The 23,874-nt window shown below is 35.9% G+C and overlaps 1 protein-coding gene across 3 annotated transcripts in view; it reads left to right on the top strand.

Moving 5' to 3' along the window:
- The window catches only part of SUGCT (succinyl-CoA:glutarate-CoA transferase), an 841,499-nt gene that overhangs the window by 89,418 nt on the left and 728,207 nt on the right, over nucleotides 1-23,874 (top strand). For all 3 annotated transcript variants that reach the window (XM_016207271.2, XM_087821075.1, XM_016207275.2), the window contains exon 7: nucleotides 14,683-14,774. In XM_016207271.2, the coding sequence (XP_016062757.1) occupies nucleotides 14,683-14,774 (92 nt within the window). The remainder of the gene's footprint in view (nucleotides 1-14,682; nucleotides 14,775-23,874) is intronic.

The following is a 23,874-nucleotide window of genomic DNA, read 5'->3' as shown; positions in this document are numbered from 1 at the left end:
TATTTTCTTTTCTGATATTTCATTCTTAGTTTATAGAAATGCAAGTCACTTTTGTATGTTGATTTTGTATCCTGAAACTTTACTAAATTTTTTTATTGGTTTTAACAGTTTTTGGTGTAGTCTTCTGGGTTTTCTTTAAGATCATGTCTTCTGCAAACAGAGACAATTTAACCTCTTTCATTTATTTTTTCCCCCCTACCTAATTTCTGTGTCATGCATTTCCAGTACTATGTTGGAAAAGAGTCATGAAAGTGGATACTGTTTTCTTGTTTCTCATCTCTGGGGGAAAACTTTTAGCCTTCCACCATTAAGTATGATGTTAGCTGTGGATTTGTCATATATAGCCTTTATTATGTTGAGATATGTTTCCTATATTCCCACTTTGCTGAGAGTTTTTATCATAAGTAGGTACTGGGTTTTGTCAAATGCTTTTTTTTGCATCTATTGATATGATCATATGATTTTTATTCTTTATTGTTTATGTGGTTTGTCACATTAATTGATTTGAGGATATTGTACCAACCTGCATCCCAGGAATAAATTCCACTTGATCATGGTGTATGATCTCTTTAACATATTGCTGGATTCAATTTGCTAATATATTTTTTGAGGATTTTTCCATGTGTGTTTATCAGGGATATTGGTCTATAATTATCTTTCTTGGTAGTGTCCTTTTATGGTTCTGGTAGCAGGATAATGCAGGCCTCCTAAAATGAGTTTGGAAGTATTCCTTCCACTTCTATTTTTTTGAAGAGTTAAAAAAGGATTGATATTAATTTTTTAAAAATTGGTAAAATTCACTAGTGAAGCTAACTGGTCTTGGACTTTTCTTTGATGGGAAGTTTTTGATTACTGATTTAATTTCCTTACTTTATTTAGTCTGTTCAGATTTTCTATTTCCTCATGATTCAATCTTGGTAGATTGTTATTTCTAGGAATTTGTTTATCTTAAGTTGTCCAATTTGTTGACCTATATTTGTTCTTAGTAGTCTCTAATGATCCTTTGTATTTCCGTGGCATTAGTTGTAATGTGTACTCTTTAATTTCTGATTTTATTTATTTGAGTCATCTCTTTTTTTCTTGCTTAGTCTAGCTAAAAGTTTGTTTTGTTTGTCTTTCCACAAAAATGAGCTCTGTTTAATTGATCTTTTGTATTGTATTTTTAATCTCTACTTAATTTATTTCTACTCTGATTTTTCTTCTTTCCTTCCTTTTGCTAACTGAGGGCCTTGTTTGTCTTTTTTCTGGTTCCTTGAGTTGTAAAGTTAGATTGTTTATTTGAGATCTCTCTTATTTCTTGACATAGGAATTTATCACCATAAACTTCCTTTTTAGAACTGCATTCTGTTTTAATTTGTTTCAAGGGTTTTTTATTTATTATATTTTTGTTTTGATTTCTTCTTTGACCTATTGGTTGTTCAGTAGCATGTTGTTCAATCTCTACATATTTGTGAACTTTTTTTCTTTTACTTTAAAAAAAAAATATTTTTCAATTACAATTTACATTCATTATTATTTTGGGTTGGTTTCAGGTCTATACCATAGTGGTTAGATAATCATATACTTTACTATGTGATCCCCCCAATATTTACAGTTCCCATCTGGCACCATACATAATTATTGCAATATTATTGACTGTGTTCCTTATGCTGTATTTTATATCCTTGTGACTATTTTGTAACTACTAATTTTACTTCTTAATCCCTTCACTTTAGTCTTGTAATTGATTTCTAGTTTCATACCATTGTTTATAGAAAAGATGCTTGACATGGTTTCAGTCTTCTTAATTTACTAAGATTTGTTTGTGGCCTAACACATGATTTATCCTGGAGAATATTTCATGTGTGCTGGAGAAGAATGTATATTTTTCTGCTGTTGGGTGAAATGTTCTAGAAATGTCTGTTAAATCCATCTAGTTAAATGTGTAGTTTAAGTCCAGTATTTTCTTACTGACTTTCTGTCTGGATGATCTAGCTATTATTGAAAGTGGGATATTGTAGTCCCCCATTGTTATTGTATCGCTGTCTACTTTTCCCTTCACATCTGTTAATATTTGCTTTATATATTTATGTACTTCTCTGTGTGCTTAAATATTTATGTGTTATATCCTACTTTTAAATTGACCCCTTTATTGTTATATAATGTCCCTCTTTGCCTTAATGTATATTTTATCTGATAAGTATAGCTACCTCTGCTTTCTTTTGGTTGCCATTGCATGAATATATTCTTTTATCACTTCACTCTCAATCTGTGTCCTTAAAGCTGAAGTGAGGCTCTTGAAGGCAGCATGTAGTTTTGTCTTGTTTGTTTTACCTATTCAGTGTCTTTTTTTTTCCTTTGTATTGAATTTATTACGGTGACACAGGTTAACAAAATTAAACAGGTTTCAGGTGCACAATTCCACAACACATCATCTGTACTGTATTGTGTGTTCACCACCCCAAGTCAAGTTTCCTTCCATTACCATTTATCCCCCCATACCTTCTTCCACCTCCCCCCCATATGATACTCATTTGTATATTGAAAAATGGAGTATTGACCTAAGGGTCTTACCAAGGGCCACACTGCATGTAAGCAAGAATCAGAACACAAAAAACAGAGAGATTTGCTCATATTAAGTCTGAAGGACTTTCTACAATGCCACATCTCCCTTCACAACCCCAGTGTGGCACATGAACAAATTAATTAACCATGTGCTGAAGTCTGATTCTCATCCCCAAACCTTCCCCCAGTGTCTTTATTTAGTGTCTTTTGATGGGAGAATTTAGTTCATTTACATTTAAAGTAATTATTGATAGATATTCACTTACTATTATCATTTTAATTGTTTTCTGGTTGTTTTTTAATTTCTTTCTTCCTTCCCCCCCCCCACTCTTTGTGATTTGATGATTTTCTGTAGTTGTATGCTTAGATTTCTGTCTCTTTATTTCTGTGTATCTATTATCAGTTTTTCCTTTGTTATCATGAGCTGACATAAAATATCTTAAACTTATAACACTCTCTTTTAAGGTGATAGCAGCCTAACTTCAAATGTATACAAAAGTTATACACTTCTACAGCCTATAACATTTTATGTTTTTGATGTCATGATTTATGCCTTTTTTATATTGTGTACCCATTAACAAATTATTGTAGTTATAGGTAGTCTTAATACTTTTGTTCTTTAACCTTTACACTAGAGTTATGTGATTCATCCGCCACCATTACAGTGTTATTCTGAATTTAACCATATATTAACTTTACCAGTGAGTTTTATACTTTCATATTTTAATGTTACTGATTAACATCTTTTATTTAAGCTCAAAGAACTCCCTTTTACATATCTTGTAGGGCTGGTCTAGTGGTGATACACTCCTTTAGCTTCTGTTTCTCTGGGAAATTCTTTATCCCTTCCTCAATTCTGAAAGACAGTTTTGTTGGGTAGAGTATTCTTGGCTTGTAATCCCCCCCACCCCAGCACTTTGGATATCTCATTCCACTCCCTTCTGGCCTGCAAGGTTATTGTAAAATCTGCTGATTGTCTTATGAATGTTCCTTTGTATATAGCAAATTGCCTTTCTCTTGCTGTTTTGAAGGTTTTTTCTTTGTCCTTAACTTTTGAAAATTTAATTATAATGACTATGTGTGAATCTTTTATGATTCATTAAATTTGGTACCCTTTGGTTTGCCTGGACCTGGATCTCTTTTGTCCCCGCCCCCCTCCAACTTTCCCTTTGCCCCCCTAGGGAAGTTTTCTGCCATTATTTCTTAGTATAAGATTTTGTCCCTTTCTCACTTTTCTTTTGGGACCCCTATAGTGCATATATTGGTCCATTTGATATTGTATAAGTCCCTTAAGCTGTCTTAACCTTTTTTTTTTTTCCTCCTCTGGATAGATTCTGCTGCCCTGTCTTCTAATTTGGTGCTTCTTTCTTCCACTTGATGTAGCATGCTCTTGAACTTCTTTATTGAATTTTTCAGTTGTTATTTTATTTTTCTGCTCTTTAGTTTCTCTTTGGTACTTTTTAATATTTTTTATTTATTAAAATTCTCACTTTGTTCAGGCATTGCTTTCCTGGCCTTGTTGAGCATCTTTTTTTTTTTTTTTTTTTTTTTGCTGAGCTGCTAAAGGGGTTTGGATCAGAACTTGTCTGTGGGGAAAATATTTCAAAGAGTTCATTATCCCAACACTTTACAAACAGAATCTGTGAAAATTCATAGGCTAAATTGTATTAGCTAATCTGCATAGTGAGAAAGGCACTAAAGTTATTAAATTAAATTAATTGATAGATTAATATACACTGGAGTGAAAAGCATGCACTAAAGCTTTTAAGGTTTAATAGCAGATTGTTATTTTGACATGACATGATGTGCCCAAACACTGCAAATCAGTTGAGGAACAGTAACTCATTTGCCCAATTTATTCTGTGAACTAGGGAGTCTCTTAGTTGGGTTTACTTAGCTGTAAAGAACAGAATCTCTCCCTAGTTACTTTAAGGAACAAAATATCTTTATAAGGGATGCATGTGATTTGAAATTGAAACTAAAGTGGTTTCGGGTGTGGGCCTGCCTTCTCCCTCATGGCATTTCAGTTTCTATCTATGCATCTGCTTGCTTCATATGCCTCTCTACCAAAAGGCTTTTTCTGGCCATGTTTTCAGCATCAAGATACAAAACTAGTAATGGTTAATCTTTATTGAGCATATTCAGTGTGCCAGTACTATTCTAGTTATGTCACATACATTAATTTATTGGATCCTTGTGACAACTACCATCAAACATTGACTTGGACATGAACTAAACTAAAACATATAACATATTTCCATCTTTAATTCCACTAGCCCAGCCTCTACATTTCCCAGTTCAACTTACAGAAAGCAAGGATCCGACCGTACCAGTTCATTTTTTTAGCTATGCTACACAAAATCAACCTGTGGGTGGCTTCTCTTACATCAACTGCACAGCTCTGAACCGTTGAGCTATGAACTGTGGGCCAGATTGCTCCTTTCAGAACACTGGAGAGAAGACAGTGATGCCTGTGAGTGAGACTGTTTGCTTATAAGGAGTTGTAAGAGAGACAGATCATAGTGACTCTAGAGAACAAGTGGAAGAAGCAGGGTTTCACATGTCTAAGGAATTCACCCATTATCTGGGAAGCATTTGCTGGCTGTTCTCATGTGAATGGTGTGTTAGGAACACCTCAAAGAGTCTCTGTTAGGTCATACCCATTAGGTAGGTAGAACAAGGAGTGACATATTGGGAAATGGAGGGAACACAAAATATTAATTTCTTCCAAAAGTTGTCTCCCATTGGTCATAACTACTCCTACATCCACCACAAAAAGTCTCCCTTTGGTTAGTACACATAAAGGTCCCCATTTGCCTCTGCTTTCACCACTCTGTCCTTTTTGCTTTGTAGCAAAATCTAATTCTCTTAGCTCCTCCCAAGCATTGTCAAAACCACTCTCCCTTCTTAGGCCACTACTATGCTTGACTAACTGCCCACTCTTTAGATGTCAGAAAATATTTTCTCTCGAAATCTTGACTCCAGAAGTCTAGGTCTACTAGTCATATACTCTTTTTTTTTTTTTTTTTTTAAGTTTTATTATTGTTTAAAATATTACAGATGTCCCTTTTTCTCCCCAATGACCCGTTCCTTCCCCCTCCCCAGTCCCTCTCCCCACCATTGTCCATGTCCTTGGGTTGTGTATATATGCACATAAATTCTTTGGTTACTCTCTCCCCCTCCACCCACCCACCCTCCTCCATCCCTCTGACATTCATCAGTCTCATCTATGCCATGTCATTGAATCTATTCTGTTCATCAGTTTCTTAAGTTCTTTAGATTCCACATATAAGCGAGATCATGTGATATTTGTCTTTTACTGCCTGGTTTATTTCACTTAGCATAATATTCTCCAGGTCCATCAATACTGTCCCAAAGGGTATGAGATTCTTCTTCTTTACAGCTGCATACTATGCCATGGTGTAAATGTCCCACAGCTTTTTTATCCACTCATCTACTGATGGGCACTTGGGCTGTTTCCAGATCTTAGTATTGTAAACTGTGCTGCTATGAACATCGGGGTACATATATCCTTTCTGATGAATGTTTCAGGATTCTTAGGATACATTCCTAGGAGTGGAATCACTGGGTCAAATGGCAGCTCCATTTTTAATTTTTTGAGGAACCTCCATACTGTTTTCCATAGTGGTTGCACCAGTCTGCATTCCCACCAGCAGTGTACTAGGGTTCCCCTTTCTCCACACCCTCGCCAGCACATGTTGTTTGTTGATTTGTTGATGGCAGCCATTCTGACAGGTGTGAAGTGATACCTCATTGTGGTTTTAATTTGCATCTCTCTGATGATTAGCGAAGTAGAGCATTTTCTCATGTGTCTCTTGGCCATCCGTATGTCCTCTTTGGAGAACTGTCTATTTAAGTCCTTTGCCCATTTCTTAATTGGGTTGTTTGTCTTTCTCTTGCTGAGTGCTATGAGTTCTTTGTACACTTTGGAAATTAGCCCCTTATGAGATTCATCCTTGGCAAATATGTTTTCCCAGACCGTGGGGTTCCTTTGTATTTTGAGGCTGTTTTCTTTTGCTGTGCAGAAGCTTTTTAGTTTGATGTAGTCCCATATGTTTATTTTTGCCTTTGTTTCTCTTGCCCTAGGAGATGTGTCAATGAAAAGTCCACTACGTGGGATGTCTGTGACTTTACTGCCTATGTTTTCTTCCAGGACTTACATTTAAGTCTTTTATCCATTTTGAGTTTATTTTTGTGTATGGTGAAAGTTGGTGTTCTAGTTTCATTCTTTTGCATGTATCTGTCCAGTTTTCCCAGCACCACTTATTGAAGAGATTGTCCTTACTCCATTGGATACTCTTGCCTCCTTTGTCAAATATTAACTGACCATAATGGCATGGGTCTATTTCTGGGGTCTCTGTTCTGTTCCATTGAGCTATAAGCCTGTTGTTGTACCAATACCAGGCTGTTTTGATTACAGTGGCTTTGTAACATAGTTTGAAGTCTGGTAATGTGATCCCTCCCACTCCATCCTTTTTTCTCAAGATGGCTGCAGCTATTCAGGGTCTTTTTTGGTTCCATATAAATTTTTGAAATGTTTGTTCTAGGTCTGTGAAATATGCTGTTGGTATTTTCATAGGAATTTCATTGAATCTATAAATTGCTTTGGGTAGTATGGACATTTTAATGATACTAATTCTCCCAATCCATGACCATGGTATCTTTTTCCACCTGTTTAAATCTTCCTCTATTTCCTTTTTCAGTGTCACGTAGTTTTCTGAGTAAAGGTTTTTTACATCCTTGGTTAAGTTTATTCTTAGGTATCTTATTTTTTTGTTGCAATGGTAAATGGTATTGCTTTTTTAGTTTCTCTCTCTGAAAGTTCGTTGTTGGTGTATAAGAATGCCATTGATTTCCGGATGTTGATTTTGTATCCAGCTACCTTGCCAAATTTGTTTATCAAATCTAGTAGAACTTTGATGGAGTCTTTAGGGTTTTCTATGTACAGTATCATGTCATCTGCAAATAATGACAGTTTTACTTCCTCCTTTCCAATTTGGATACCTTTTATGTTTTCTTCCTGTCTAATGGCTATGGCGAGGGCTTCCAGTACTATGTTGAATAAGAGTGGTGAAAGTGGACATCCCTGTCTTGTTCCGGTTTTTAATGGAAATGGTTTTAGTTTTTGCCCATTGAGTATGATGTTGGCTGTAGGTCTGTCGTATATGGCCTTTATTATGTTGAGGTATGATCCCTCTATTCCCACTTTGCTGAGAGTTTTTATCAGAAATGGGTGCTGGATTTTGTTGAATGCTTTTTCTGCATCTATTGATATGATCATATGATTTTTGTCCTTAGTTTTGTTTATGTGATGTATCACATTTATTGATTTGTGGATGTTGTACCAGCCTTGCATCCCCGGAATAAGTCCCACTTGGTCATGATGTATGATCTTTTTAATGTATTGCTGGATCCAGTTTGCTAGTATTTTAGTGAGGATTTTAGCCTGTATGTTCATCAGGGATATTGGCCTGTAATTTTCTTTCTTTGTAGTATCTTTATCTGGTTTTGGGATTACGGTGATACTGGCCTCATAAAAAGAATTTGGGAGTTTTCTCTCCTCTTGAATTTTCTGCAGTAGTTTGAATAGAATAGGTGGTAATTCTTCTTTGAATGTTTGGTAAAACTCGCCTGTAAATCCATCTGGTCCAGGACTTTTGTTTGCTGGGAGTTTTTTGATTACTGCTTCAATTTCATTAGTTGTTATCGGCCTATTCAGGTTTTCTGCCTCTTCTTGATTCAGCTTTGGAAGGTTGTATGCTTCTAGGAATTTGTCCATTTCCCTCATGTTGTCCAATTTGTTGGTATACAGTTGCTCATAATATTTTCTTATAATCCTTTGTATTTCTGTCGGATCAGTTTTTATATCGCCTCTTTCATTTCTGATTTTATTTATTTGGGTCCTCTCTCTTTGTTTCTTAGTGAGTCTGGCTAAAGGTGCATCAATCTTCTTTACCTTTTCAAAGAACCAGCTCTTGGTTTCATTGATTTTTTGTATTGTTTCTTTAGTCTCTATGTCATTAATTTCTGCTCTGATTTCTATTATTTCCTTCCTTCTACTTCCTCGGGGCTTTTCTTGCTGTTCTCGTTCTAGTTCTTTTAGTTGTTGTGTTAGATGATTCATTAGATCTTTTTCTTGTTTCTTGAGATACGTCTCTAACGATATGAATTTTCCTCTCAAGACTGCTTTCGCTGTGTCCCATAGGTTTTGGGTTGTTGTCTGTTCATTTTCGTTACTTTCCATGGAGTGTTTGATTTCTTCCTTGATCTCCTTGGTAAACCATTCATTGTTTAATAACATGCTATTTAGCCTCCATGTGTTTGAATATTTTTGAGTTTTTTTATAGTGGTTGATTTCTAGTTTCATGGCATTGTGATCCAAGAAGATGCTTGATATGATTTCAGTCTTCTTATATTTGTAGAGACTTGCCTTGTGCCCTAACATGTGGTCTATTTTTGAGAATGTTCCATGTGCACTTGAGAAGAATGTGTATTCTGCTGCTTTGGGGTGAAATGTTCTATAAATGTCAATTAAATCCATTAGGTCTAGTGATTCATTTAAGGTCTGTGTTTCCCTGTTGATTTTTTGTCTTGATGATCTGTCCAATGCTGATAGTGGGGTGTTAAAGTCCCCCACTATGATTGTGTTGCTGTCAATCTCCCCTTTGAAGTCCCCCAAGAGATTTTTTTATATATTTAGGTGCTCCTGTATTGGGTGCATAAATGTTCATAAGGGTTCTTTCCTCCTGTTGGATTGAACATTTTAGTAATATGTAGTGACCATCTTTGTCTCTCATTATGGTCTTTATTTTGAAGTCTGTTTTGTCAGAAATAAGAATTGCTACTCCAGCTTTCTTTTCCTTTCCATTTGCATGGAATATTTTACTCCACCCCTTCACTTTTAGCCTGTGTGAGTCTTTTGCTCTCAGGTGGGTCTCTTGTAGACAGTATATATTTGGGTCCTGTTTTCTTATCCATTCAGCTACCCTTTGTCTTTTGATTGGACCATTTATTCCATTTACATTTAAAGTTACTATTGATATCAACTTATTTAATGCCATTTTTCCCCTTTATGCTGATGTACCTTTCTCTCACTATTCCTTCTTTTTCTTAAAGCAGTCCTTTTAGCATTTCTTGCAATGCTGGTTTGGTGGTACTGAACTCTTTTAGCCTCTTTTTGTCTGGGAAGCCCTTTATTCCACCTTCAAATTTAAATGATAGCCTTGCTGGATAAAGCAATCTTGGTTGCATGTTCTTGCTCTTCATTACTTGCAGAACTTCATGCCACTCCCTTCTGGCCTGAAGAGTCTCTGTTGAGAAATCCGCTGTCAGCCTTATGGGGGTTCCCTTGTAGGTCACTGCTTGTCTCTCTCTTGCAGCCCTTAATATTTTCTCTTTGTCCTTGACATTTGCCATTTTAATTATGATGTGTCTTGGAGTGGTTCTCTTTGGGTCCTTCTTGTTTGGAACCCTCTGTGCTTCCTGAACTTGTGTGGCTTTCTCCTTCGCCAGCCTAGGGAAGTTTTCTATAATTATTTCCTCCACCAAGTTCTCTATCCCTTGCTCTCTTTCCTCCCCCTCTGGCACTCCTATAATGCGAATGTTGTTTTGCTTCATGTTGTCCCAAAGTTCCCTTAGACTGTCCTCATGCTGTTTAGGTGTTTTTTCTTTTTGCTGCTCTGATTGTGTGATTTTCTCTACTTTGTCTTCTAAGTCACTTATTCTATCCTCTGCTTCATTGAGCCTGCTTTTAATTCCTTCCAGTGCATTCTTGATATCAGATACAGCATTCTTTATCTCTGTCTGAGTTGTATGTATGGTATGTATCTCTTTTTTCATGTTTTCACTAAGGTTCTCGATCTTATCATCTATAGTCTTCTTAAGTTCCTTGAACATCTTCATCATCAATACTCTGAACTCCGTTTCTGATAACTTGCTCAACTCCATCTCATTGTCTTTTTCTGGCGATGTTTCCTTTTCTTTAATTTGGGGGTTGTTTCTTTGTCTCCCCATTTTGGTAGGTCTTAGTGCTTATATCTATATATTAGATATATTTGCTGTGTCCCAGTCTTGTGGAGTGCGATTTTGTTTTGTGGGTCGAGTGGAGCCCAGAGGTGTATGTTGTTGTTAATACTGGTGAAAATTTAGAAAATAATAATAAACTATAATATAAAAAATAGAGAAGCTACTGGGAGATAACAGAAGCAGAGAAAAGATTCTGATAGAAGGGCCAGGTCAAAATTAAGGGAGAGAATAGGAATAGGAGAATAGTTGAAAATGAGAAAACAAAAATACAATAAAGAGAATAAGAGAAACTAACACTCGGACAGGAAAGCTGAAGGGGGCAAAATGAAAGAATGAAAGAAAAGTAGAAAAAGAAAGAAGAAAAAGAAGAAAAAAGTTATGCCAATGGATTGAGAGGAGAGAGAGATAAAGCCCAGGCAGGCAGGGAGTCTTGTAAGAGATTTGGTGGAAACTATAGAGGAAAGCAGTAAACTTGGTTATAATGATAAAGTCCCAGTCGTTAAGCAGGGATATCAAGAATGTCTTGACAGTAGAAGCAAGGATAAAACAAAATAAAGCAAATAATGAAAACTAAACCAAAAACAAGCTAAGCAAGACAAAATTATTTTATAAAAAAAAAAAAAAATTAAAAAAAAATGTTTAAAAAAAATTAAAAAAGAAAAAAAAAAAGATTTTTATAATATTTAAAAAAGAAGAAAAAACAAATTTTCTCCCCTTTCTCTTCTTCCTAAGGAAAAATGAGAAAAAATAAACAAACCCACAAACCAAAAACAAAGAAACAAAACCCAAAACCAAAAAAAAACAACCAAAACCAAACCAAACAAAAAAACAGCAGAGAAAAAGGTAGTCAATGAGGTGCGTTTCTTCTGGGCAACTTATGTTGTCTGAGGGTCACTGTTTTTTGTGATTTCAGTTCTCCTGGGAGGTACTTGTGTATCACCCAATGTGAGGAGCCGCCTAGGTTTAGCTCTGGTGTCCTTAGGTCGATGGTTGATCTGAGGCTCTCCATGGGCCACCTCTTCTTGTCAGCTATTTTGCAACGTTGTAGTTGCCTGGTCTTGCTCCAGAGTCTTCTGTAGAGTCTTCAGGGTATAGGGTGGCTACTGTAGTCCAGGGTATCACTCTCGTTAGAGGTGTCGCTGTCAGGCGCTCACTCTGCGGGAGTTAGTCTCTGCTCCTCAGTCCCTCCCCTGTCCTCTGATTCTAGTTCCCCAGGCTCTGTCCTGCTTCAGCTTCAGATTGATTTCAGCCTGTTGCCTCTTCTGTCTGGGCTGTTTCAGCAGCCAGGGCCCAGTGGGTTCGATTCAGAACACATTCTGATGGGCCCTTTGCCTGCCCAGCCCCCAGCAGGGGTTTTCAGCGTTTCCTCCAGTTCCCAAACAACAGTCCCCAAGAGTCTAATAAGACTTGCAGAGTCCTCCTATGAGCTGCTCTCCCTCGTTGAGCATCTTTATGAGCATTATTTTTAGCTATTAGGTAAATCAGTTATCTTCATTTCATTATCAGTTTCTGGAGATTTATCTTCTTTTATTTAAAGCATATTTCCTTGTTTCTTCATTTTGCTTGACTTCTTGTGTTGGTTTTCACACATTAGCTAAAAGAGCCACCTCTTTCAGTCTTTATAGACTGATCTTGTGTAGGAGATGAATCTTGTCAGTCAGCCTAGTCTGAACTCAGGATTGCCTCAAACCTTTGTAATAGTCCAAGACACTGTCTTTGTACTTCCTGACTCTCAGTAGTTGAGTGTGTGAGGTGACCCATCAATGTCCCAAATGGGATTATTATTGTCACCACCTTGATGCAGGCTGATTAGAAGCTGGGCTCTCAGGCAACAACTGTGAAAGCTTACAACTCCTCTGCATTGAGCCTGGATATAAAGCTGTGTGTGGGGGGTGCTCCTTGGCCTTTAAAAAAAACCCTGCTTGTTTGTTTATTATAGTCCCATGGGACTCATGAAAGCCTGGTTGGCAGTCATAGACAGGTGATTCAGAGCCCCATCTCTTAGGAAGTAAGAGATGCAAAAGTTGGGGCATGAGGCATGTTTAGAAGTCCCTTCCAAAGAGATGCTAGTGACCTGGTTTTATTGTTGGAGTTTGCTGGAGGGAGAAAGTGGGGAATGTGCCCACTGATTCTTTTTGGTTGACAGTCACCCTCTATAAGCGTATTATTTAATCCCTGTGCCCTCAGATAGCATCTTATAAAGTACATGCAGTTAAACTCTTTCCAGGGAAAGACTAGGAAATGGATGTTTTTTGACTGCTTCATATGTTCTGAGCCCTGCGGGGATAGCTGTGGTTAGTATTCCTGTGCATCAACAATTTCTTTGTTTGCTATAGTTCTGTGGGCCTGAACTGTGGTGGCTATCAGAGCTGGTTGTTTTGGGGTCCTATCCCTCAGGTGGGAACTTTAAAAATAGCGCCAGTAATTGTGCTGTTGAAACCTTTTGCTTCTCAGGAAGAAGTGGGGAGTTCAGGGTTCCAACCTAATTGTATATCATTGTGCCTAGAGTGGGATATAGGACAAGAGCGTGTCTCAGCCTTTCCTACCAATTTTGATGTGGGTATTTTCTTTTGCCCAATATGTAGAAATCACTCAGTAGTTTATGGATTTCTCTCAGAGTGAAGCTCTATGTGTAGCTGTACATTCATTATGTCCATGAGAGGAGGAAAATGTCCTTCTATGCTGCCATTTTGGTCAATAACAAAAAAACAACACAAAATAGAAAAAAACAAACCTCTTTGTTTTCTTTGTTAATTTACTTATTATGGATTATTTGTTTTTCTAAAATGATATTTTTTATGTAATAAATAGTCATTCATTCACTCATTCATGCAATAAATGTTATTGTGTTCTACTCTAGGTGCTGGGGATACAACAGTGAATTGAATAGAAAAAAATTCCTTGGGCTATACATTTTAGTAGGGAGGAGACAAAATAAATCAATAAAAATTTATGTTATATATCTTGTGGTGATAAGGTTTATGAAGTCAAATATAATTAGGTAAGGGTGATTAAGAGTGAGAAGTGAGAGTGCTCTTTTATAAAAGTTCTTTAGGGAAGGTCCCTCTGGTAAGAAATCATTCGAGTGCTGACTTGGAGGATGCAAGGGAGTGTTATGTGGATATAAGGAGTAAAATAGAGGGAGACTATTCCAGGTGGCTAGAGAAGCAGACAGAGACCTTGAGGCATTTCTTTCCTGATCTTTCTAAAGCAGAGTATGCAGGGAATTTTAGCCAGTTGCTGATGGGTATGTAAGGGTCTTCATCTGGCTACTCTCTGATTGAAACATGGGATTTGGAGACAGATTCATGTAGATTCTAATATAACCTTTATTATTCAACAATAAGCACCAGGACTGAGGAGAGCAGGAGAAAATATTTTTTGTGTTTTCTTGATTTTTGCTGATGGCAAAAAAAAAAAGTGATATCTTTACTGCCTCTTTGTAATCTAAAAACACTGTTAAGAGATGTAATCATTTTAATCATGCTCAAAATTTTAATCATCATTTATATATTTTTTGAGTTAATATGCAAGCAGAACCTAGGGAGACATTGTTTTGTTTTGTTTTGTACATTGTTTTGTATAGAACAAGAATAAGCAAATACCTGTTGGAGTCTGGAAGGTAAGTTAAATGAGTGGAACAGGCTGAGGCATAAAGGAATGAGTGGTGGAGACTGGCAAATTGGAGAATTTATGCCCTGTGTAAATGGAAGTGTTATTACTTAACTCTGATTGTTGCCATGTGAGAATGTGGGCCTAGTTTTTATTTTCTGATTTTTCAGAAAAGCCAGAAATTTTAATTTTTTGTTCCATCTTCTGATTTTTAAATGTTATAAATGAAATAAAAACAGTTGAAAACATTCTTCAGGCCAGACAAAACATTTGTGTAGGTATCTAGTCCATAAGCCGCCAGTTTGCAACCATTTGGGATATAACACCATAATTAATTTTTACTGCCTTCTTCAAGGGATAGTATAGATTGTAATAGTAACAAAATGCTGCAAGATTTTTGGAAACAAATGGTTCTAAGCACACTATCATACTACTGCCTTCCTTATGTGGTACTGAATATGTTTATTCTCACTGTTTTAGGGTATGGTCAGACAGGTCCACTGTCTCAGCGAGCTGGTTATGATGCTGTGGCCTCTGCTGTTTCTGGTCTGATGCACATCACAGGGCCTGAGGTAGGTATCCTTCTTTAGACTATTCTTAAATTTTCCTCAGGTATTCCAAAGGGATTTTCAATCTTTACTAGCTATAGGCTTAAACTTGAGTTAACTTTAGAAAGAACCAGGAAAAGTGAATAACTTATTAAAAGTGTCAGTATGGCCTAAATGTCAATATGACCTCATAGAAAATAACACTTTTTAGCAAGAAGCAATAGAGTAGTAAACACATTTTGCATATATATTATGTTAGTCAAGTTTAACATAAGCAACTTCATGTGACTTAGGAATATTGTTTGGTGAAGTAGAATGGCTGACTAGACTAGTCCACAGATGTCCATTTCTACTGAAGTGCCTTCACTTGGCATGTGTACATAGTAGAGGGTTTCTTTTTCCCTCTGGAATAATATAAGTTGTTATGTATTTTAAAATTTATTAATAGTGCCTCAGGTGTAGTTGTGTCTGATTGTTATATGTATTAGATTCTGACAGTGAAATAATTATCTGATTTCATTATAATCCTACTCATTGATGATAGATTGGGAAGTTCCTAAAAGATATACAGGTGGCCAAAATGTGGTTGGTTAGATCAGACTCTTAGAAAATGCACAATCTGGGAAAACAATTTGAAAGTAATTAAATAAAATAAAAAAGAAAGTGTACGGAAGCCTAGTCAATAAAAATACTAAAAAGACATTCATTTCCAAAACAGAATAGATTGAGTAGTCTTAAAAAACTGCTTCTAGCTCAGCTGGCAGTCTCAGTAGTTGAGCATTGACCTATGAACCAGGAGGCCATGATTTGATTCCTTGTCAGGGCCCTTGCAGTCTCCATCCTTAGTAGGGGGCGTGCAGGAGGCAGCCAATTAATGACTCTTTCATCATTGCTATTTCTCTCTCTCTCTTTTTCTCCCTTCTTCTCTCTGCAATCAATAAAAACATATTTAAAAAATAACTGTTTCCAATAGCTGTTCCTTCCTTGAATTACTTTATTCAGTTAATTCTTCAGGAAATATTGCTGTAGTGTTAGGTTAAATTGGCATAATGACTTTGTCTTCTTTTATACAGTCTTTACTTCTTTCCATTAATTTTAAAGCAGGCATTGGAATTTTAATGACTTGAAATATAAGATCTTTTGTACTTTTTTTTCTGTTTTGTTTTCACCAGTCTTAGAAAAAAATGTCTTGCCTTTCCTTAAAATATTCAAGTGCACTGATTTACTTTCTATCCTTTGAGAGAATGGATTATGGATATATTTCTCTTTATCTCATTGAAGTTATTTCATGTACAAGACATTGGGAGTGGTTTTATTTAGGAGAACTGAACTCAATGCTCAGTGAAGATATGAAAGGATCTGGGACTTTTAAATTTGTATATTCAAATATTAAAATGAATTAACACAAAAATAACTGAGGTAAAGGATTACTGTGGCTCCCTTTGTGCACTGTGCCATACTCTGAAAGGCATAACCACATGACATGTGCTCAACTTTATCATTTATCAGTCAGGAACTTTATGTCTTGTGTTATCCTTCATGGGAGATTTTTTTTTTCTAACTCAACATTGATTGATCAATTACTATTTGCTAAACATTATTTTATTCACTTTACATGTATTAAATTAAATATACAACCTTCATGTACTGTATTTGTTTCACATGGACAAATCTACTTCTTAATTCATTGATTGAATGAATGATTATTGCATATCTTCCCTCTGTATGCTGGGAACTGTGGCAGGTATTGGGGATTAAGCAGACAGCAGGGTAGGCATCATCGTTAAATGGGGAAAACAAACATTAATAGAAAATAAACATTAAATTCAAACAAAAATAGCTCTGAGGAAGAGTACAGGGTGCTATAATTTATATACAGTGCTGTAATACAGTGTGTTTACTAGATGCCTAAAATAGTCTCTCATCTTTTAAAAAACAAAATTGGTAGTATAATTTTCTAAATTTTCTTAAATCCCATAAAAATGAGGTATAATTTAAATATAATAAAGTGAAAAATCTTAAGTGTATGGTTCAATGATGTTTTACAAATATATACACCTGGATAAACATCACCAGTTGAAGATATAGCATATTTCATCACCCAGAAAAGTTCTCTCATCCTTCTTCCCCAGCAGTACGACCTCCTGTTAGAGATAACTACTATTTTGTCACCTATAAGCTAGTTTTTCCTATTCTTGTACTTCTATAAATAGAATTCTATAGTATGTAGTTTTTTATCTGTGGCTTCTTTGCTCAACAAAATGTTTTTGAGGTACATTCATTTATTGTATGTATCAGTGTTGTGTTTTACATTGCTTTACATTATTTCATTGTATGAATATACCACAATTTATCCATTTGTTCTGTTAATCAACCCTTGAGCTGTTACAGTTTTTGTCTTTTATGAGTAAAGCACCTATGAACATTCTTTTGAATGGCTTTTGTTTGACATACACACTTTTTTTTCTTAGCTGGAGCAGGTGGGTCACAGGTTAGATGCATATTTAGCTTTAGTATATTGCCAGTTTTCCAAAATGGTACCATTTTATACTCTACCAGCAATGTATGGGAGTTTTAATTATCTTCACTGACTCTTGACAATACTAGTCTTTTCAATTTTAGTCATTTTGGTAGGTTTGTAGAAGTATCTCATTGTGATTTGAACTTGCATTTCCTTGGTGAGTAATAATGTACGTGTTTTTTACATGCTTAGTGGCCATTAATATATCTTTGTGAATTATATGAGTCTTACCTGTTTTTCAAAAAAATATAATTGTAGTGTTAGTCTTTTTCTCATTGATTTCTTTCTATAATTTAGATACAAGTATATGCATTGCTGATATTTTCTCCCAGTCTATGCTTTGCCTTTTTACTATCAATGATTTTATTTTTGAGTCACTGAGTGATGTCAGAGCAGTGGCAGTGTGAGAGATACCCTTGGACTCTTCCCCTGAAATTTCAACAAATTAACCAACTTTAGCTCAACAAAGAATTCCCTACTCAACACAGAGGCACACCTGAGAGACCTCAACACTGAAACATCTAAAGGTGGGCAACCAGGAATAAGCAGGAAGCGAGAAGGGAGGAGACCTTAGAAGCAGCTCTGCAGCTGGGAACTCGCAGCATGACCAGGAGAGGGGAGGAAGCCAGTGGTAGCAGATGCTTCCTTTAGCCAGCTGGCAGTAAGGGAGAGATGCATGGGGCAGCCCTGAGCAAAGTGAATAGTGACTGAGCCAGCAGATGCCTGACAGAGCTCAGGGTTCTGCCTCGTGGCTCTCCACTGTTGGGTGGGGGTATTTCTGACAAAGAAATGGAATCCCAGAGCCCTACTGTCGCTTGGGCATCCAAAACTCACCTCCCGTTACCCTCAGTGTTGTGTTGAGGAACATTTTATCTGTAAAACAAGAGCTATTACAGTAGAACCCCTGTTTTCCTCAATGACTGATCCCCAGGTTTGGTGCTTGGGGCTAGACCCCATGGAGGTCAGGGCCACCATTACAGTGAGGGCAAAATAAACCCCACCCCAAGCAGTGTGACAGTACTGTCTTATAGAAGCCCCTGGAGGTTAAATCTGGGAGATCACAGAGGAAACAAAAATCTTGCGATTCAGTGCCATCTACTGGAAAATAGTAGATAGACCTCTCCAGAGAAAGCTGCTATAGAAGAGACATTTATGACTAGATGAAGAAGAGGAAAAAATACATGAACAACTATGGTAACAAGAATGATGACAAAGAAAATGAAAAATCCCAAGAGAGCAAGCTGGAACGCATGGAAATATGTGATATAAATGACAGAGATTTCAAGATTGCAGTTCTCAAAATACTCAACAAGATGTGAAAAAATATGGACAGACAATTTAGTGCACTCAGGAAACAAATCAATGAACAAAACGAATACTTTACCAAAGAGATTGACATGTTAAAAAAGAACCAGTAAGAAATCCTGGAAATGAAGCATGCAGTTATGGAGATTAGGAGTGAGCTACTGAGCATAGAAAACAGCCAACCAGATGGAGAAAAGAATTAGTGATATTGAAGATAGGAATCTAGAAATGACACAGAGGGAAGAAGAGAGAGACCTGAGCATAAGGAAAAATGGAAGAGCTCTACAAAAACTGACTCCATCAGAAAAAGCAATATTAGAATTATAGGCATTCTTGAAGAAGAAGAGGGGCACAAGGGACCGGAGAGTCTATTTAAACAAATAGTGGATGAGAACTTACCAAACCCATGGAAAGAACTTGAATCCAAGATGCTTGAATCCAAGAAGCAAACAGAACATATAGTTCTTCAGTCCAAAGAGGCTCTCTCTAAGGAACATTGTATTAAAACTGTCAAAAATTAATGACAAAGAAAGAATTCTCAAGGCAGCCAGGGAAAATAAAGAAGTGACCTACAAAGGAAAATCCATCAGAATTTCATCTCACTTCTCAGCAGAAACTCTACAGGTCAGAGGAGAGTGGAACCAAATAATTAAACATCTGAAACAGAGAAATTACCCGCCACAAATAGTGTATCCAGCAAAATTATTCTTTAATTATGAAGGAGAAATAAAGATGTTCCCAGACATACAGAAGCTGAGAGAATTTATCACCCGAAAACCTTCATTATGGGAAATACTTGGAGTTATCCTACCTGAAACAAAGAACATAAAGTCACAACACTACGAGTAAGATCGCCAGAAAACTTACAGTATAAACGGATAATTTGTGACAACAAAAACATAAAAGGGGAGGGAGTAAAGGTCTGAAATGGAAAAGGATGAACATCAGATACACTCAAAAGGAAAAAAACTATTGTATATATGCAACTTTATTTTTTATAAACCTAATGGTAACCACACACAAAAATCCCCAAATCAGGACACATAGCTTAAAAAAAGTGGACACACAGGAAAGAAGTATGAAACACCACTAGGAAAAACAACAGATAGAAGTACAAAGGAAAAGAACCAATGGAGGCACAGAGATACCAGAAAACAAAAGAAAAATGGCTACAGGAAATCCTCATATATAAATAATTACCCTAAATGTAAATGGTCTGAATTCACCAATAAAGAGGCACAGAGTAGCAGAGTGGATCAAAATCCAGCCATATACTGCCTACAAGAAACACATCTAAGTTGCAGAGACAAAGGTGGATTCAAAGTAAAGGGATCGAAAATGATTATCCAAGAAAATAACATCTGCAGAAAAGCAGGTGTAACCATACTTATATCTGACAAAATAGATTTCAAGACAACAAAGATAACAAGAGACAAAGCTGGACACTTTATAATGATAAAGGGAATACTACATCAAGAAAACATAACACTTATTAATATATACACACCCAATCAGGGAGCACCTGAATATATAAAGCAACTACTCACAGAACTAAAGGGAGAAACAGATCAAAACACAATCATAGTTGGAGACCTTAATATACTCCATTTCAGATTTAAACAGATCAACCAAACAGAAACTCAATAAAGAAATATTGTCCTTAAATGAAACACTAGACCAAATGAACACAATTAACATTTACAGAGCCTTTCATCCCAGAACATCATATTATACACTCTTCCAGTGTACATGGAACATTCTCAAAGATAGACCATATCTTGGGTGACAGAACTAGCATCAACCAATTCAAGAAGATTGAAATTATGCTAATCATATTTTTTGACCACAGTGCCTTGGGATTAGAAATCAGCTGCAAAACGGAAGTAAAGAAACCCACAAGTACATGGAGATTAAACAACATACCACTAAATTTGATTGGACCCAAGGATAAATAAAAGATGAGATTAAAAGATTAATATAGAGACAAATGAGAATGACAATAAAACATAGAGACAAATGAGAATGACAATAAAACATATCAAAACTTCTGGGATGCAGCAAAAGCATTAATAAGAGGGAAGTTTATATCATTACAGGCCTATCTCAAGAAATGAGAAATCCCAAGTAAACAACCTAACATTACATCTTAAAAAACTAGAAAAAGAACAAAAGGAGCCCACAGTCAGCAGAAGAAAGGAAATCATAAAAATTAGAGCAGAATAGAATGAAATAGAGAAAAAAAGACTATACAAAAAATTAATAAAACAAAAAGCTGGTTCTTTGGAAAGATTAATAAAACTGACAAAACCCTGGCTGGACTCACTAAGGAAAAAAGGGAAAAGACCCATATAAATAAAATCAGAAATGAGAGAGAAGTCACCATATACATCACATATATACAAAGTATCATACTAGAATATTATGAAAGAATATATGCCAGCAAATTCAATAACTTGGAAGAAATGAATAAGTTCCTAGAAATATATAACCTTCCTAGACTAAGTCATGAATAATTGGAAAATTAAAATAGACTGATCATCAGCGAGGAAATTGAAACAACCATAAAAAATTTACCAAAAAACAAAAAGTTCAGGACCAGATGGCTTCACCAGTGAATTCTACCAAATGTTCAAAGTTAAAACATATCCTCCTTCAATCTCTTCCCAAAAATTGAAGAAGAGGCAGTACTTCGTAACACATTTTATGATGCCAATATAATCTTGATACCAAAACCTGGCAGGATAACACACAAAAATAAAACTACAGACCAATATCTCTGATGAATACAGATGCAAAAATCTATGTACAGCAGTACATAAAAAAAAATAATACATCACGATCAAGTGGGGTTCATTCCAGGGGCACAAGGATGGTTCAACATATGTAAATCAATGAATGTAATACACTGCATTAACAAAAGAAAGGATAAAAATAATATGATCTTATCAATAGATGCAGGAAAAAGCATTTGATAAGATACATCTATTTATGATTAAAACAGTCAATAAAATAGGAATAGAAAGAAAGTATCGTATCATAATAAAGCCAACATGATAAATGCTCAGCCAATATACTCAATGGTGGAAAACTGAAATCTTTTCCTCTAAGATCAGAAACAAGACAAGGATGTCCACTCTCACCACTCTTATTCAACATATTTCTGGAAGTCTTGGCCAGAGAAATAATGCAAGAGAAAGAAGTAAAGGGTACCCAAATAAGGAAAGAAGACGTAAACTTTTCGCCTTTTGCAGATGACATGATTCTGTATTTAGAAACCCTAAAGTTTCCACCAAAAAACTATTAAAAATAATAAGCAAATGCAGAAAAGTTGCAGGATATGACATCATTGTCCAAAAATCCATTGCCTTCCTGTATACTAACAACAAAACTTCAGAAAATGAAATGAGAAATACAATTCATTTAGTAATTGCAACCAAAAGAATAAAATACCTCGGAATAAACTTAAAGTACAGGAAAGACTTATATACTGATAATTACAAAGCATTACGAAAAAGATTGAAAATGACACCACAAAATGGAAAAATATCCTGTGTTCATGGATTGGAAGAATCAACAGAGTTAAAATGACCATATTACCCAAAGCAATATATAGATTTAATGCAATCCCCATCAAAATACCAATGACATTTTTTAAAGAAATAAAATGAGAAATCAGATTTGTATGGAACCACAAAAGACCCGAAATAGTCCAAGCATTCCTAAGGAAAAAGAACCAAGAGGAAGGTATCACACTACATGACTTCAAATTATACTACAGAGCAACGATAATTAAAACAGCATGGTATTGGCACAGAAACAGACGCATAGATCAGTGGAAGAGAATTGAGAGTCCGCATATAAAACCACACATATACCAGCAGATAATTTTTGACAAAGGAGCCAGAAACACACAATGGAGTAAAGATAATCTCTTAAATAAATTGCACCGGGAGAACTGGAAAGCCACATGCAAAAGAATGAAACTGGGTTACAGTTTGTCCCCATGTATAAAAAAAATTAACTCAAAATGGATCAAAGACCTAAATGTGAGACCTGAAACAGTAAGTTCCATAGAAGAAAACATAGATACCTAACTTATGGACCTTGATCTTAGAGAACATTTTGTAAACTTGACCCCAAATGCAATGGAAGTAAAGGCAAAAATAAATGAATGGGACTATATCAAACTAAAAAGCTTCTGCACAGCAAAAGAAACTGACAACAAGACAAAAGAGGCAGCCAACTAGATGGGAGATGATATTTGAAAACAGCTCTGACAAAGTTTAATTTTCAAAATAGATAAAGAGCTCATAAAACTCCACACCAAACAAACAACCCAATCAAAAATGGGCTGAGGACCTGAACAGACACCCGTCCCAAGACTTAAGAAACAGCCAGTAGATACATGAAAAGATGTTTGACCTCATTAGCTGGTAGGGAAATGTAAATCAAAACTACAATGAGATACTATCTCACACCTATTAGAGCAGCTATTATCAACAAGACAAGTAATAACAAGTTTTGGAGAGGATGTAGAGAAAAGAGAACCCTCATTCACTGTTGATGGGAATGTAACTGGTTCTACTACTATGAAAAGCAGTCTTGCAAGTCCTCAAAAAATTATGACCCAGCAATCCCTCTCCAGGGGATGTACCCAAAAAACTTGAAAACATGTATTTGCAAAAATATATGCACCCCTTTATTCATTGCAGCATTATTGATGGTAGCTATGACATGGAACAATCAATGTGTTCTTCGATAGAGGTCTGGATAAAGAAGTGATACATGTACACAAGGGAAACTACTCACCCGTAATAAAGGGTAAAATACTGCCATTTACAGCAACATGGAAGGACCTTGAGACTATTATGCTAAGTGAAATAAGTTAGTCAGAAAGCTAAGAACCGTATGATTTTACTCATATGTGCTATATGGAACTGTAACTTGTGGATACAAACAGCAGTGTGGTGGTTGCTGGGGGTGGGGGGTGAAGGGAGTCTTAGGATATGGTTATGGTAGAAAGTATGACTTTGGGTGTTGGGCACACAGAGCAATATACAGATCTTGTAACATAGAAACCCACACCTGAGACCTATATATTGGTATTAACCATTGTGATCCCAATAAATTTAATAAAGTATTATATTTAGAAAAGATTTTTTGGTTTATTTTATTTTTATTAAAACATTTAAAAAAAATTCAGTTGACATTCATTATTATTTTACATTAGTTTCAGGCATACTGCCTAGTAGTTAGACATTTATATAAATTATGAAGTGATCGCCCAATAAGTCTAGT

Source organism: Miniopterus natalensis, chromosome 10 (assembly GCF_054644295.1).
Source record: "Miniopterus natalensis isolate mMinNat1 chromosome 10, mMinNat1.hap1, whole genome shotgun sequence".
NCBI classification, from domain to species: domain Eukaryota; kingdom Metazoa; phylum Chordata; class Mammalia; order Chiroptera; family Miniopteridae; genus Miniopterus; species Miniopterus natalensis.
The sequence above is the reverse complement of the archived record's forward strand: the minus strand, read 5'-3'. Positions and strand labels throughout refer to the sequence as shown.